This window comes from Xyrauchen texanus, chromosome 4, assembly GCF_025860055.1.
Source record: "Xyrauchen texanus isolate HMW12.3.18 chromosome 4, RBS_HiC_50CHRs, whole genome shotgun sequence".
NCBI classification, from domain to species: Eukaryota; Metazoa; Chordata; class Actinopteri; order Cypriniformes; family Catostomidae; genus Xyrauchen; species Xyrauchen texanus.
In genome coordinates, this window is record NC_068279.1 from 10,062,260 (window position 1) to 10,080,816 (window position 18,557).

General features: G+C 37.8%; 1 protein-coding gene across 1 annotated transcript in view; it reads left to right on the forward strand.

Moving 5' to 3' along the window:
- The first annotated feature begins 565 nt into the window (after positions 1-565).
- The window catches only part of LOC127634431 (palmitoyltransferase ZDHHC8B), an 84,197-nt gene continuing 66,205 nt past the window's right edge, over positions 566-18,557 (forward strand). The window contains exon 1 of the mRNA XM_052113991.1: positions 566-855. Within this exon, the coding sequence (XP_051969951.1) occupies positions 752-855 (104 nt within the window). The 5' untranslated portion in view covers positions 566-751. The remainder of the gene's footprint in view (positions 856-18,557) is intronic.

The window sequence follows — 18,557 nt, forward strand, 5'->3', positions numbered from 1 at the left end:
CACACACACACACACACACACATTTTATTGTATTTCTTCCATATCATACTGCATGATAAAACACATGATTGGGCTCCAGTACTATTTAATGCACGCTGGGTAACGTAATATTTCAAAAGCTGCCACCAGGGGTCACACGCTGCTCACATCACAAACAGCCTACTACACATTGAAAGTTTGCATTTGTAATGGGGACACTTCTCTCTGCTTCCAAATATACTCTACACACTTTCATAGTGAATTCCCACATACCATATATTATTAGTGAGATTGGTCTAATATTTCATTTTAGACTAGGCCTATGTAAAAGCTAATAGCACCGATTTCCGTTTAAATGAAAAGAGATAGGTGTTTCAACGTCATTCTGTGTGTGATATCTCTATCACAGCCCAGTATTAAAGTTCGAAGCCCAAAGTCTCTGTATGCCACTCAAAAAAGCAAAAGACACGAGGAGGCCCCTCTGATTGAGTGCGTGTCGCCTCCTCTATTTGCGTAGTGGAGGCTCCACCTTTCAAACATTGCAGTGTGACCTCAGCAGTGGGCTGAATTGAGCTGGGTGGGATTTTCAGGCTCTGAGCGAGCGCTCGTATACCCGATCGCGCATTCAAGGATCACGATTTTAACGGTGTATGTGAAGGGGCGAATAAGCGAAAGCGTTTGCGGGTTGTGCGCTGAACGGTGCTGGATAGTGTTCGGGTTGCATGCATCTAACGACAGGGATCAATTAAACGAGGAATGTGGGATTTACAGAATGCCCAACAGCGTTGGAAAAAGATTTAAACCCACCAAATACATCCCGGTGTCCACTGCCGTCACACTCCTGGTGGGATCCACTACTTTATTCTTCGTTTTCACGTAAGTTTGAGCTGATTTTAAATGCGCTATTGAATAATACGCTGGGGGTCATCGTAAACTGCATTTGGGTCCTTGGAATAAGTTTCTTGACAGTTATTATGGGTCAAAGGCCTCTGGTTGTCTGAGTCCACCTAAACGCCTTGAACTATTTCCCTGGTCCGTTCATTCATAGACTGTTATGTGTATTTGAAAGGGTGCATTTTGTGGTTCTCTTATAGTTGATGAAATTGGTCACGTGAAGGAAAATATCTGTTTAGATTTCGCTTTCAAAGTGTCTAGTCACGAGTTCAACAGAAAGAGTCTCTCTTAACATTTTGATAGACTATAAATAAGATACTGAGCTTGAACATCAGAATGCTGAATGTTAGTGGAAGCTCACGTTACCATCATTTCTGTTGTCTTGTTTTTGTTTACCATTTTTAGGAGTTTCAGTGCGCACTGATTGGTCTATTAACAGTTACATTGAAACACCAGAAAGAGATGCATATGATTTTGTAAATGTGTTTGATTGCTTTAATATGTTGCATCAGTTTGCAAAGAACTGCGCCTTTTATATTTTTTCGCTCCAAATGCTTTTGCTTTTGTTTTTTCCCTCTATGCAAGGCTGAAGTAATTCCAAAGATCACACTAAAGAGATTGTATATGTCTGTTGAAAGCTAAGAAAGTGCTTTAAGATAGTGCCATTCATCAAGCAGTGAGTGATGGTGTTAGAAGAGCACTCTTTGTCAGGCTTTGATGTACTCAAGCAGTTGATCAAAGAATGAGAGACTGTGTTTGAGCTGTTCCCTTTTGATTACATTCCAAAGTACACCTTATTTGATCAACTTGTAGGTATAAACTCACACGCACCTCAAGAAATACACCAATAGTGTCTCTCACATAAAGCTGTCATCAGTTTCTAAAAATCAGTGCATATTGTACCCCCATTCTTGCTGTTGTTTAAGCTATATAACATCGGTTTAAAGGTATAGTTCACACAAAACTGAAATGTTACCCTCAGTCACCATTCACTTGCATTGCATTTATTCCATACAATGAAAGTGAATGGTTACTGAAACTAAGATTCTGCCTTGCGTCTCCTTTTGTGTACTAAGGAAAAAAAGTAAGTCATACAGGTTTGGAACAACATAAGTGCGAGAACTATCCTTTTAAGGATTTGCTTTTTGCCCTCTTTTATCAATAGACAGATGAAATGTTTCCCATTCATTTGAGAGATTATTATGTAGGCATTTGTAGCTTTTATGGTCTAATTCCACTATTGGTTTGTGACATCTTAGGGTCATTGACAAATAAGATGGAAATGAGAAGTGAGAAATCTTTTGAAAATGTAGTTCCTAGAACATGTGTCAAGTTTGTAGAAATAAACTCAGCAAAAAAAGAAAACTCCTCTCACGTTCAACTGCTTTTATTTTCAGCAAACTGAACATGGGTAAATATTTGTATGAACATAAATAGATTCAACAACTAAGACATAAACTGAACAAGTCAGTAACAGTCAGTATCTACTGTGGCCACCAGCGGTATTAAGTACTGCAGTGCATCTCCTCCTCATGGACTGCACCAGATTTGCTAGTTCTTGCTGTGAATTGTTTCTCCACTCTTCCACCGAGGCACTTGCAAGTTCCCGGAGATTTCTGGGGGAAATAGCCCTAGCCCTCACCCTCCGATCCAAAAGGTCCCAGACGTGCTCAATGGAACTTGAGATTCGGGCTCTTCACTGGCCATGGCAGAACATTCTTGTCTTGCAGGAAATTCAGCACAGAACGGGCATTATGGCTGGCAGACGATGGAGGGATTGTGCGTTCGTGGTGTAACTTGGGCAGTTGTTGTTGCCATCCTACTTGTCCCGCAGAGGTGATATTCAGATGTACAGATCCTGTGCAGGTGTTGTTACACGCGGTCTTCCACTGCGAGAACGATCAGCTGTCCATCCTGTCTCCCTGTAGCGCTGTCTTAGGCGTCTCACAGTACGGACATTGCAATTTATTTCCCTGGCCACATCTGCAGTCCTCATGCCTCCATGCAGCATGCCTAAAGCATGTTCACGCAGATGAGTAGGGATCTTGGGCATCTTTCTTTTGCTGTTTTTTTAGAGTCAGTAGAAAGGTCTCTTTAGTGTCCTAAGTTTTTATAACTGTGACCTTAATTGCCTACCGTCTGTAAGCTGTTAGTGTCTTAACGACCGTTCCACTGGTGCATGTTCATTAATTGTTTACATTTTAAGCACCAGAAAAATACCAATGATTTTCAACTCCGTATTAAAGTAGGCCTAATTGTTTTAATTGTGAGTTGCATTTGCAATGTATTTTTGAATAATTTAATAGATCTGTGAGCACCATATCATTCACCCCTTGTTCTTGTTCCTTCGTCGTAAATGCAACTATCACTACTCAATGAGGCATTGGTTAAAAAAACTATTTTAGATTTTTTTTTCTGCTTCAGGTTATCCTATCCAAAAACATTTATATAGCAAGACTACAAACATTATTTTCAAGCACAGGTTGTTTTCCCCTTCGTTTTTCATTGCCTGTTTGGCCTGCAGTCATTTATATGGTTCCCTTTTGGCCCTAAGGCCAGGGGTGAGAGAGGGCCTGTGACAGCTGCCCACCCTGCCCTCCCTGTAGTAATGCCACTGCCTTTTAGGCAACAGAGACTGTGTGATGACTTCCTCTCCTGTATGAATGAGAGAAGTGATGGGGGATCTGTTTGTTGTCAGGTATTTACACAGATGAAGGAACATGTTGCTTTCCAGTGGGCTTCCCCAGATGGCCTCACATCATCACTACTTCTTGTGTCAAGGACAGCTTTGTGGAGTGTGGTAACTTACATGTGACTTTAGACCTTGTGATCTTATTCAGTTTTCCATTTGTGCCTTCTTCAACTTCTGCTTTAGAAAATGGAAATAATCTGTCACACTTTTTGAAATCAGGCATTTTGGTCTCCATATTTTCGTAGATTCTGAAGGACTGAGATATTCTTCTTAAGAAGCATCACTTAAGCCGGGAAGGGATATGCATTGATTGAATCAATCATTTCATAAGTATGACTGTAACTGCTTTCAGCTGTAGTTCAGGAGATTCTAATGTGTCTGTTTGACAGCCCCACTGCTGTTTAGGGCTGTCAATTGGGCAGAAAAACTAAATTCGAATTTTTACCTTAAATATTTTCAAAATTCAAATAATATTCAAATTTTAAAGTCAGCTGATTCTTAAACTGACGTTATTTCCTTAGTCCATAAGTGGGCGCATTAAATACATAAACCATACAGCACCATTATATTATTTCAAAGAACATTTCTGGCTGTTAAAAAAAGAGCATTCCATTTTCAACTAATGTGCATGAAATAAATAAAATAAATAGTTTTAGTCGGTCCATATTCTCAAATGTAAATAAAGTAATTATGAATGCTTCAATAGACAGTTCATTTGATGTTACACTGGCACTGGTTCCACAGTATATACTACCTCAGACTCGAGCTTCATAATAATAACAGCGAAATACTACATTGTTTTTTTTTTATTCATTACAGTTGTATGTAGGTTAGCAATATACCCAGATAGAAATGGTATACGGCTGAACTTGGTGGTGAAGCGGCTCAGACTATGAGCACAGGCCAAGAGCTGTTCAATTAGATGGAACGCAACAGAATTGAGCAGAATGCGAGAATCTGGAGACACACATTTCCAAGTTTAAATCCTTTCCTTACAAAGCATTTAAAAAATTGCTTAATCTGAGAAAAGCTTATGAGAGAGCAAGGCGCAGTGGCCAAGTACCTCTAACAACTGTAAGGAGCTGTTCACACTGAACGCTTTTGCAATCATGTATTTTCTTTTCTATGTAAACCGCACTAGACAAGACTTAGTTTCGCTTTGTTTTATTTATTCAGCGTCTCGAGCTGGAGCGCTGTTTTTTAGATGCTGTTTCTGATTAAAAAGAACTTTCAAAAGCATCTTGAGACACCTGCTTTCTGTTAAACTGTATTTGTTGCTCTGTGTCAAGCCTTTTTTAGCAAAAGAATGTGATCGTCATCATCAGTGCTTGGCACACATCCAAAAATTCAAATGCACAGTTTTTTCTTAAATTCGACGAATATTCGAATTTCTAATTTTTATTTTGACAGCCCTACTGCTGATATAATTTCTCGAAATAGTGTTTTAGCATTGTGAACTTGGGTGTGAGACACACACACACACACACACACACAAATACATTTAATTTGACAATCATCATTTTGAATTTTTGGTGGATAGCTTGGATTATTAGCAGTGTGTGTGCAGAAGTCCTGCAGTCTAGTATTTCTCAAAATGATGATGACAAAATGGGACATAGTTTGAATTTGAAGCCTTTAATGAATTGCTGATCTCCATTCATGAAAATCTTTATTCCCTGCAGTGCTTGCTTCACGTTAATGGGCCAGTAATATTCTATGCTCTTCTATTAAATTTCATGATACACACTTCTAAGTATGTGCACAAAATATAAAGTCTTCTTGCAATGTGAGTGTTTAATGCTCTTTCGGAGACTATTTGTATTTGTTTCAGTGAATAAATCATTTGTCATGCAAATAAGAGGACATGGATAAATACACATAGACATATACGTGTAAGTATTTATTGCTGATATTGTTTAGCACAATGTCAGAGAGAGAATAATATTTGTCATTGGCTGACGAATTGCAAATGTTTTGTCCGGTAATAATGAATTAATCAGGCTGGAGAGTCAAACAGAGTAGATTATCAGTGTGCATTATTGAGAACCTGCAGTGTGCAGAGAGAGAGAGAGAGAGAGAGCAAAATATAAAGAGAATAGAAAAATTAGGCAGGTGGGTTGAGGGGTAGGGGATGGAGATGTTGCTGCACTTTATTATGTGGCTCTCTGGAACACTCAGTTCTGAATGGTGAATGGTGCCATCTAGTGGTCTGATATTTCTCTGTAACAACCGTGCATCCATGTATCATCAATACGCTCACCCGGGAATCTGAGCCATTTTTAATACTTATCAGATGATAGTGCAGTCTCTACAATTAAGCTTATAAAATAATTTAATCTCAAATATATGATTCATGTGCATTTATTTATTTGGCCAGTAAGCTGGATAATGAGGTGTCAGATGGTCATTTTCACAAAATAAGCACCAACAGAACTCCAACGCAAGCCGGAGGTGGATTTAATCTTTTCAGCGATTTCTTTCTTCTGACATAATTACATAATTTCAATGCAAATCAATATATTTATGTCCATGCATTTATTTATTTGATTAGTAGCCATGTAATAAGCAGGATAATGGACAGTCAGCCGGTTGTTATAGCAAAATAAACCACTTCAAGGTGATATAAGACCCCTCCACATTGCATTGGGCATTATTTTGCAATAACAACCAGCTGACTATACATTATCCATTAATGATCACAGAGAAAATTTGGCATCAAAAATATTTGGTAGCTAAGTAGGCTTACTATGCAGAGAAACTAAAAAGAATGACTTAATTAACACCAGATATGGTATAATCTTTTTTCCTCTAAAACGTCATACTCTGGTCAACTGCCATTGGTTAAGCCAGAAGTCGGCATGTCTGAAACAAACATTTAAAGTGCCACAGAGCCACAGTATTTAAACGTTTAGGGGAAATCAGCATATGAATGGCCAACTATCTGCACATTAAATGGGGATAAGAGACAACTTAAGGCAGGAGTGTGGCTGAAAGATAGACTGGAGACATGGTTGGCTTTTACATTTTTGCTTTATAAATTGATGGCATTCGAGTACATTATATTTCTATTAACATATATTCTTATCTCCTGAAACGATTTTATCATTACATCATCATCGCATCTACTCTAGCTGTTTCTGCCGCATTGGTCATATGTATAGCGTGGATGTGTACAAACAATTTTGATTTCAATGTAGGTCATTTTTGTTTTCACTTGAACAGTGCTTTGCTGCAGTCACTGTTGGTGAATAACCATGAATCTGTAATTATGGAACTCATTAAAATCAGGGAAATGTCTGGGACTGAGAGTATTTAAGTAAGTACAGTTATCAGCATTAGGGCTGGGTATCTTTCAAAAAATTTGATACCGATACCTTGACTTCGATACCGGTCCCTAAACTATACTTTTTTTCAATACCAATTATATGAAATCCATTTTAACAAGATTACATACATTACAAATAAAAAGAAAAAATGTTGGTTTTATTTTTTCAGTTTGTTGACTTTTTTTTACAGACTCAAAGACTCATCTCCTGAGCCTTCTGGTCTCCTCAAGCCAGGGTCAGCAGGGGCAGAGGCTATAACATTAATTTGAAGACGGAAAAAACTAAAAACAAGAAACTTGATCAGTTACTGTCAACCTTAAAGCATTTTTAGCATCGATTTAGCTAGCTATCTATAGCCATACATCCAAACAATATCTAACGTTATGTAGGTCCCAGTTTATAGGACTATGTCACCGTGCACAGAAACGTTAATTTAACATGTACACAAGAATGTACCACTACAAGTTAGCCGATATTGTTTGATGGTTTGTTTGCTAACCGTTAACCTTACCTGTCAGTGTCCCAGTCATAGATAGAGCCGCTATATTCATCAGTAGTTTTTAAGGAAGCTCTGTGGCAGGAGGACGCTGAGAGGATGACTGCACCAGCTTGGTCTTCTTGCAGTCAAAGAACTCCTCTTAAGTTTATTCCGTGCACTGTCAAGTGCTTCATCGGATTTGTCATGTTGCCGGTCTCTGGCTGTAACCGGCATAAACTAGTGTTTTTCCTTGATGCCTTAACACAGCCAATCACCGCCACTTTTAGATTTGGGCACATCTAGCATGCTACATGCTTATCACTGACATTGATGAGATTAGCTCCTTGGGTATTGAAAATTTGGTACCGAACGACAAGACATTTTTCGTTACTGGATTGTTTAGAGGCAATTCGGTCGGTGCCTAAAATGTATCAAACTCGATACCCAGCCCTAATCAGAATTACATGTTTTACTAATGCAGGCTGAATTATTCGACAGGAACTTGGGAACTAGACATTGGTACCAGGAATAGTGCTATTAATCATTGTTGCCTTTTTATTCGTTTACACAGAAAGACATAGAAAGTGAAAAACTTGACCTCAAATCTGTTGTAACTGTTCATAAAAGCTCTGTAAATACAGGCCATAAACTTTGATTATAACCATGAGCTGTCTGTGGATTCCAAATGATTCAGATTTCTTCACTCAATAGAGGAAGCTATGCAAGATGATTGAAAAATGTTTTCATGGATAACATATATTTTATTTGTGCAATTTCTGTTTGTGCAGTTTAATGTGTGATAGCATTATCTGTGTGCAAGAACTGCAATCTCTAATTTTGGATGCCATGGCTCATGTATTCTTAGCCAGAGGCTACATGATGAGATCAAATCTGTCTTCTCTGGTTAGTTGACATTAAGGAAAGGGGGGCTCATAAAGATTGAAATAAATGACGGTGTTTATTTGGTGAAGGAAGGTTGATTGTGGCTTAAAGTATTCTTTTCTCCCTCTGGGAAATAGAATTATACTTCTTTATCAGTTACAACAATACTTTACTATAAATCTGTACCATAACAATGTGATATACAGCTGTTGTTAGTTGATAGATTAATAGTTGGGCATTTTTACAGCTGCAGCAGGAAGTACAATTGTTTGTGTATGAATCAAGGGCAGTTCATTTAATCTCATTTCAAGACGTCCCTGACACCATGCCACTCTCTGGTTTTGGTAATGCTGACGGATCTGCCTGTCATCCTTGCAAGACATCTTGAGTAGATCCATCAGAGACATTAGCGACACAAGTTGAAAGAAAGTATCTTGAAACACGTTTTTATCAGGTGACGTTCCTCCAACCCTTGTGCGGTGTTTGTTTGTGAGTCACGCTCGTTGTGTTCACGGGTCAAAAATGACCCAAACATACTTGTGTAATATAATTTTTTTTTTGAAAGAAATGTAAAAACTAGGGCTGTCGATTTAACGTGTCAATTCTCTGCGATTTTAATTTTATTACAAATAACGCGTACAATTTTTTTACGCAATTAATCGCAATGCCCACGGCCGTAATAAGGATGATTTCTTAGAAATGCAAGCTTGTAGTACCACCTGTTTACTAAGAGGGCAGTAATTGAAACTTCAGCTGTATGGCAACGCGCAGTTTGTACATTGGCAGTACAACACAAACATACGTGACGTTCTTGCGTTCAAAACAATTGATGGAGCGCAAATTCAAACTAAGGGATCTCAAGATGTGTTCTAACTAATAAACTATATTTAACTTGACACAGTGACCTAAAAAATCTATGTTTATGACGCAACGCACCCGAGACACTACACAAGCATGTCACATATGTAAATTGACGGGTCCTTAAACAAGCCCTCATAATAAATCTCCAACTGATTTTCAAATTCAATTGTGCAATGGATTGCTGTGAACTGTATGACAGTGATTGACTTATGATCAATAATATGGTAGTAAACAATACATTGTATTCTAAAGATGCTTTTTGTATTGTCTTATCAATGATGAACTCTTCTGCCACAAGAATGTAATGCATTTTAATTATCTGAATATCTTTTATTTTATATATATATATATATATATATATATATATATATATATATATATATATATATATATATAATTATTTCATCAATATATATTGAATTATTGTTATATGAGGGACTTTCTCAGCAAATATTTGCATGGGTTATGGTATTTAGACCTTATTTATCTCCAAATTACTAAATTACACCATTCATTTTCATACAAAATTAGCACATTTGATGTTATCTTCACTTCAGTAAAACCTTAATTTCAGTAAATTGAAAGAGTGTCAAAGGTTTTCATGCAGTGGGGGTGTCTGGTGACATCTGCTGGAATAATAATAATAATAATAATAATTAAATAAACAATTATGGCCAATAGATGCTTCAGTGCTTTATGCATTGGCTGATCTCTATAAGCCAATGTTGGAACAGACGTAATTTCTAGATATTATTACAAGTTACGCATTGTATATACAGTATATTTAGACATTATAAAAAAACCTATAATTTGTCAAATTGTAGCATTTTTTGTAGTGTTGAAGTGTCAGATTTTGCAATGATACTCCAATATGCTGTCAAACCTGACCATGCTGCCATAGTCTAATCTGATTGTGCTACAAAGAAAAGAAAAGAGTAATTATTTTGTTACCTGTCATTTATTTCAGACATCAAAACGATAGCATGGACTTTGTCACACAGGGGTCAGAATCAGACTTCGACCTGTATATTATGTTTGGTACTGTATATATAGACAGGTTTGTCTACATTTTTGAGGGCCAAATATCCTCATAAGTAAAAATACAAAAATCAGATGATGTTGATCTTCAAATCTAGTGATGTTCACGTGTTTGTGTGATTGTTAGGTTTAGGCGTAGAGTTTGGAAATAGAAAATATCAATAGCCTGGTATGAAATCAATGGAAGTCAATGAGAGATCAATAATATAATCAACAAACCTATGTGTGTGTGTTCAGTTCAACTCACCCTTCATTTATGTGTGGTTGTGATCTGCATTGTGTCTGATTTATTGATTTGTATTATAAAAAAATCTCTGTATTTAGTATTTCCCATTAATTTGCTTTGGTGCCTCAAAACTACACAAGTGTCACTTTGTTTTTAAGACCACTTTAAACTTATCAAATCAAGAACAGATTTGTGTGTGTGTTTATATAACTAGTGGAGGAAAATAAATAAAATATCATACCACTCAGATAAAGGATACCAGTTTTATTAAAGAAGCAAAATCAAAATTGGTAAAAAATGGCCCGAACACCACATGAGGGTTAACATGACACGCCGTCTTAAAAATGCAGCGTTCCTCCAAGACACAGTGCAACAGTCAGACATCTGTATAGCAAATGTTTATATAGAAAAACAATTGTAAAATGACACAGATGGATGCAAAAACGCCTTCAGTATGAACAGCCCCTTAAATGTACAAAGCAGTGCTTCAGTCATGTATGAATTTACATGTGTCTTCTTTTTTTTTCTTCTTCTTTTTTTAAAGTTTCTGTAAAGTAAAATAAATGTTGAAAGTGTGTTTTGGGTTCGCTCTTACTCAATGTGTTTAGTATTGTAAGTATCAGTAGCTGCAGGCTGAAAGCAAATTTTTTCTTACAGAACAGCTTTTTTTATTTGGTGAAACACAAATAGCCTTTTTCAAATGGACAACTGCAAATGGTGCTATAATGGGGATGTGATGAATCTCAAATGTGTCTGAGAAAGTAAAGGAACATCTTTGAAGAGATCATGTGTATGGTTTGCCATCCAGTATGGCCAAAAGAGGATTTTACCACCATGGTATAGCACAGGCCCAGTTCCAGATCAAATTCACTGAGGGGTGCTTCTGAGAATAGTGGGGTGCTCTGTATAAAGCGGAGACGTATCGTAATGTCACATTTTTTAAGGATGAAATTGTTTAAATGCGAATAAATCAATTTAAAGGAAAGATTTCTACATGTGCAACATTAATTGCTTAGTTTTTTCTGTGCATGATCTGTCGCTGAAAATGACAGCAAAATGCTGCTCCTGCAAATTATGACATACTGATTTGCAAAATCATACACATTTATTAGGATTTTGTGTGTTCGATGGGATTCAAGGAAATCTGCTTTGCCAATATATACAGGCTTACATATTCAACTGATCAGGGGTGTGCATTTATTTTGGCACAGGCCAGGGGACACTTCAGCCTTTAAGTAGAACATGGAAGATAGAAGATAACTTTTCACATGGTTCTTGCATATTTTAAGTTCTGAAATAGTAGTGCACTCATTATAATGGATGATGAACAGTTATACAGTGTATAAAGTGTATACAATACATAACTGATTGATCATGGGACAATTCTGCAATTTTCTGAAGTTTTTTCCATTTTTATAAACTGTAATTTTATGTCTGCAATCCACGGTAGTGCTCGGCTAACTTGCCGTGTAATGTAATTTTTTTGGTAAGGGTTTACTATTCAGCTGTGGGCCGGCTTTTACCTAAAACGATCTCAAGAGTCATATAATGATATAATTACAAGCTGTAATGTTATAGCCGCTATCCCAGCAGTCAATGGCTAACTTGCTCACTAACCGAGAGTCAGCCTCTGTTCTCCATTCATAGTTCGGCCGAAAAAACTTTGGCTACACCATTCCAGTAAAAGATGACTAACTTGGATGCACTATGTGCCTTTTACTTGAAGCTTTGTTAGGTTCACAATAATCAACAGTGTACTTGTAAGAAAGCTGCTCAAGTCATGCTTGCTAAAGTGGTTCAGGTCGATCAGCTTGTTCTTCCAAACTTTATTTATGATTCAAACTGGTAGGCAAAAACTGATGTCATTTTTACTATAGTTACAATAGTGTTTACAGCTGTTAAGGAAGCCTAAAACTCGGTTATGTTAAAGCGCGGTACATTTCCGACACACGCTCTATGCGGTTGACCAATCACAACAGACTGGGACAGCTGAATCAGAGCAGACTGGGCTTTCCAGAAAGCGGGTCTTTAAAGAGACAGGACCTAATTCCGAGTGTTTGAGCCAGAGGATGAAAATAGGTTTAGCAGAAATGTACAGAATGAGAAAAATAATGTGTTTTTTGAACATTAAAGCATGTAAACCTATTCTAGTAGACCCCTGTAAATTAGCATAAAATGGGCTCTTTAATAAAGTTCATTTCTGAAAATGTTTGCTTGCAGACTTAGTAGCAGTAAATAGCACACAGAGCCTCATGAATGGAAAGAGCGCGCACTTGCATACATTGATGCCAGATTGCACAAATTAAGTATAACATTAGACAGAATATTTCAAATTTTTTAAAGTGTAAATCTCTGATTGGGTGGTTGATCCTATTATCTGGCAACCCTGAGCACCCTCAAGCACCCACATAGAACCAGGCCTGGTATAGCAAATTTTAATGCTTTTGAAGACCACAATGAGCACGATTCGGAGGTTGCATTTTTTTTTAGGTTTAGATTTGTGGTTTGGGTTGGGTTTAGAAAATATTCATTGAATTGCAGCCTGTACAACTGAAAACAATTTGATTCACAACTTTCTTTTGGTGCCTCTCCTTGGACATAACACCTGGAAAATGGATGCCCAACAACACTTACCGCTTTGGCCACTGGAGGCAGTGTTTCAAATTTCAGGAAGTGCAGACCAATTTATCTAAACAAAAGTCAACCTACTGTTTCCGATTTCACTATGAGACCAATCTAGAGACAACAATGTGGTGTGTTGTCATCTGTAATGAGAGAATGTGCCACTGCAAAAGATTGTATTGGTAATAACAGACTGAACCCCCTAGTATGAGCTACCCAATGTGGGAAGTACTGAGCCTAGTAAAGGAGACTAATTTTTCTCCATTTCTGCATTCCTGTTGCATCATAAACCAGCAGGCAATTTATTGGGGTTACATCATGTCATGACACTAGTTGTTAAGGTTATAAACAGCATCCAAGAACAGGTTGTTCAAGTTACTTTTTGAGGAGCTGTCAGCTGACCGTGGGGACCTGTTACTTCTCACGGAAGACTGATGGCTCAGCGGGGGAACGATTTTGTAACAGATTTTATTACATATAGATGAGATCTTGGAGTCCACATCAGTGCTCAGCATCCGGCATCTGGGACTCTTGGCAGCTGTGAATTAAGTACTTTGTGCTCTTCACCAGGCTTGGGCAGGAGTTTGAGGCCAGATTTACTGACTTCGATAAACAGGATTTATTTCTTTCAAAACTAATAATGGAAGTTGCTTGATTCTACAATATCTAAACAGCTAAGTGAGTCATTTAACCTTGATTCGAATGAGACCGATGTAGGCTTAGATCCTCAGTCTGCAAAATAATATTCACCTAAAGGCCTGTCAAAGTGGCCACATTTTGAAGCCTTGTTGATCCAGAAAAAATACTAGGGTACAATTTTGCTTAATCTAAACCTGCCTTTTCTGATAAAATTTATAAGTACATTTTAGTGGTGCATAATATTGGGTGTAGGGTTGCTACCTGTCCCGTTACATACAAAATCGTCCCGTATTTAAAAATGAAATATGTGTCTCATATCGAATCTAAAATTTTAAGCCGGGCCCAAATGGATCCTGGAGATCCTGACTCCATCAGATTTCTTGGATCAGAATTATTGGATCAGTTTCTCATTTAAGAATTTGCGATTTGTTTTAATTGTGGCAAAGAGCAGCACTCTTGCCTGTCTCTTATTGGTTGTGTTATTTTTAAATATCAAATGGAAATGGCATTTAATTATTGATTATTTTAAGTAATTTATTTTGTTGGGATGAATAATGGATGAAACAGATTTTATAACTTGGACATAGGGCTGGGTATTGAGTTCGATTTTAGGCACCAACTGAATTGCCTATAAACAATCGAGTATCGAAAAATGTCTTGTTGTTTAGATATTACCAAATTTAGATACCTAAGGGGTTAATCTTGTCAATATCAGTGTTGTTGTTGTTGCATGTAGCATGCTAGATGTGCCCAAATCTATAAGTGCCGGTTATTGGCTGTGTTTATGCATCAATGAAAAACACTAGTATCAGAAAATTCCAGGGCTGAGAAAGAATTTACATTTACATTTACATTTATGTATTTGGCAAACGCTTTTATCCAAAGCGACTTAAAGTGCACTTATTACAGGGACAATCCCCCCAGAGCAACCTGGAGTTAAGTGCCTTGCTCAAGGACACAATGGTGGTGGCTGTGGGCCTCGAACCAGCGACCCTCTGATAAACAGGTATGTGCTTTAGCCCAAGAAGAGAGGGCAGGGGGCAACCAGTAATCATCTCAGCAGTCCGAACTGTCCTTTGTAGTCTTCTGATATCCGATTTTGTTATTGAAGTGCAGAAGACAGACTCAATTATTGCTGTGTAGAACTGTATCAGCAGCGCCTGGTCAGCTGGTGAAGGAAGTACAACCTCTGCTGGGCCTTTTTCACAATGGAGACAATGTGGGTATCCCACTTCTGATCCTGTGAGATGATAGTGCCCAGGAACCTGAATGATTCCACTGCTGCCACAGTGCTGTTTAGAATGGTAAATGGGGTCAGTGTTCGGGTCTTCCTCTTAAAGTCCACAATCATCTCCACCGTTTTAAGCGTGTTCAGCTCCAGGTTGTTTTGAATACACCAGTGAGCCAGACATTCGTTCATTAATTCATTCATTCAGATGATGATTGGACTTGTATTACTTGTAAGAAATTCAGAATTTATATCTTTAACTCAAATTGGACCAGTTGATCATTATGTGTCATCCACAAAGGCTCATGACCCCACACAAGAGCTAAAAATACAGTACAAAGGAACTCTTTTCTGCCGCACCTCTGTTGGCTTTCGTAATCATAGCCTGCCTGAAAACCTTCCCCAAAACACAGAGGCTTCCTGTGCAGACCGGCTGGGATAACTGGAGCTCTGTGTGTGAGGATGTAGCTTACCTCTGAGGTGAAAAGGTCAGCAATGGAGCAGAAGGGGAGGAAGTGGAATAGGAGGGAGAAAGGTGGCAGGCAGAGAGGGAGCTGAATGAGTAGGGCTACTCCTTTTTCTCCATCCCCCTTTCCAGCCATTCATCTGCCCACTGGCTGGAAAAGCCTCTGATTCTTTTAAGAACATTTGGAACACATTTAACCTCCTCTGCTGCTCCTAGCCGAGCTGTCTCCACCCTCCTTTCTTTGCTTTTTTCCACTCATTGTGCACTCCCTTGCATACTCTTTGCACTTCTCCATTGCTTTGAATTTGCAGTATTGCTCTTGTGTGATCTATTTAAAAAAGGATTACTCATTTTCAAAGAAATGATAAAAACTAGTAAAAGCCAGTGACATTAGTAATGAGCGCTTGTGATTTACTGGCTTTCTAAACTCTCAATTTGAATACTTTTTTGTCTTCGCCATTCATGCTACTCTGACATACTATGCTGTCGTTGGCTAATATACAAAATGTTCCTTGTCCTTCACCCACTCACTCTCTTTCTCAATCAGCTCTAAAGTATGTATGATGTGCATATGCCAGATGTCTGTGATCTGTTGCACTCGGTCAGAGATAGTCTCATGGTTGAAGCATGCTAATATAAACCCAGCAGTTAAAGTGTCCATATGGAGACTGTCACTCAAACTGTTTAAAGCAGGTCAAGAGGTGCTGCTGGTCCCTGGTACTTTGATGTCAGAGATGTAAAGGCCAGTTCGCCCCTATGTGTGTTTTCCAACGTAGTCTCAGTGGTTCGTTGAAGGTATCGCAGTTGCAGTTTACTTATGACATACACACTAGAGATGCTACAACAACAATTACTTATTTACTTTTACACAAATCACGAGTAAAAGGGCAGACTATCAGTTCATGGTAACTTATCACCTGTTCCTCACACAATGCTATCTTATAAGTTATGACATCAAAACACGTTTACTATAGCGTATGACTTATAAGATTATGCATTTTATCATTTGCAATGCATAACCAACTACTTTTACAAGCTTGTGCGAGCACGTTCAAAGTGTGCATTTGCTCAACTGATGGAGCGTTGCAATCAACCAGAGTATGAGTTCTGAAGAGCATCTGACACATGAGCTGAACTTTTAGCTTAAAACTCGATAGAGCATTAACTTTTAAAAACCTCAACTGTTTGGAAGAAATATGTTCTTGCTTTTAGTGCCACTTTTACCTCAGAACAGCCGCGATATGTGTAATGAGCCATGTAATATAATTTAAAACAAATGTCACCACAGTAATGTCATTTTCATGAGATCAAGCTGGTGTGTTATTTCATTTATATATGGCACATAATTTGTTTTTATTCATTCATATTAGCAAATGTTTTATTTTCTACATCTAAAAAGCATGCTATGCAGTTGAAATTCATACACTGTAGTGCTTTCATAATAATAAATACTGGGGAAAAATCAGCAAACGGCACACAAATGTATTGCCATGCACAACAACGATTTGGAGTCTATGAAGTAAACAAATGACCTGAGAATTAATTTGTGTCGATTGCTTAATGCTCAGAAATGAGCTCAGTTCTTGGTTTGGCGCATAGATTATAATAATGCAGAATAAATTTAATTTAATTTCATTCTCATCAGCAGTGTGAAATCATATCACTCTTCTCCCCAAATTTGTACTTAACTGTCATGTTTGAAGGAAAAATATTTAAAGTGGGTGTGTGTATCTGTCTGTGATAGAGCGTAGGAGGGGGTTATATCCTTTCTGACTGGCTCATCTGTATTCGTCACCTTGCACTGTTATGTCATTATCAATCAAGCTAGTTTGAAGCCAAGGAAAAAAGGAGCACCAAAATGAGGTCACCCTAGAGCCCTGTATAGCAGAATGTTCTGCTGTCTGTCAGCCCGGTGCGCTGAGGGAATGAAATCACCAATGCAAATATATTTAATTTGACTGTAAAATTCTGAAAGACACCTACAATACAGCTTACCCCGACCAAAAGAGTACAGAGAATGGCATCTTGATTCAGAGTTTGGGCTTTTCTTTTAAAAAAAGACTTAACAATGCACTGTTTTTGTACAATTCTGATTGCATTCAAGTTGATTTCAATTGACGATCTAGAACTATATGCTGCCACAGGCTTAATTCTGAAGGATTGGTGCTCCCCAAAATTAAAATTCTCTCATTATTTGGTCACCCTCATGTTTTACAAGCCTGTATAAGTTGTTGTTCTTTTGTGGTGTGAGTGTTTAGCTGAATTTATGGGCTGCTCTTTTCCATAGAAAGTGAAATGGACGGGGTGCTATCAAGCTTAAAAAAAGCATAACATTTCCATTAAAGTAGTCCATATAACTTGTGCACTATATTCCAAAGCTTCTAAAGCCATACGATTGCTTTGTGTTAGTAACAGACTTGACGCGCCAAGGCAATATCACATGTGCGCACGAGTGTGCAGACACCAAGCGTGCTCTCCTAAAACTGTCCTCACTCTTTTCCAAGTGTCTTTGCAGCATCTTTTACTTTGTTAAAAATTGCTGGGGAGAAAATACACTTTATGAATTTCTAAGCGGAATTGCACATTTTAAGTATCCCCGCTCATTCCATGTTCACAATGCGTGAAATTCCCATATTTTTTTATTTGAACATGTTTGTCAAAATTAGTAATCAACAGATCAGAACACAAGAAATGAACAGTTTCTTTCTGTTGGACTGTAAATCTCTCTCCGTGCATCTCTCTCATTATCGCTGTCCATGCAGCGGGGTAAAGGGACAGTGCACTGAATGAAACATAATATACTTTGTTTAACCCAGGTTATACATTTTGCTGGAACTCATGAGCTACTCTGTATCCAAAATGTAGTTTACATTTAATTAGGGAATGTTTCTAGGTGTAAACATTAATTCAATATGATAATGGAGTTTGATATGAAAAGAAGCTAAATCACTAAGGCTATTATTATTTTCAGAACTGTTCAGCTGCAGGGTGAAGATGATTACCTAAAGTAGTCTACTTCATATTATTCTCATGAAACACATGTTATATTTCTAATTTCTGGACTGTACAGGTGTTTTTGTGCTTTGTGTATCAGTCAGTGTTGGTCTTGTTTGGGTTGTCTGATATTATGTTTATATCCACATTCTTATATCACAGATTGGGCCTAATATCTACCTACTGTATATTGCACATCACAACTGATTTAGTAGCAAATTATCCTCTCTCA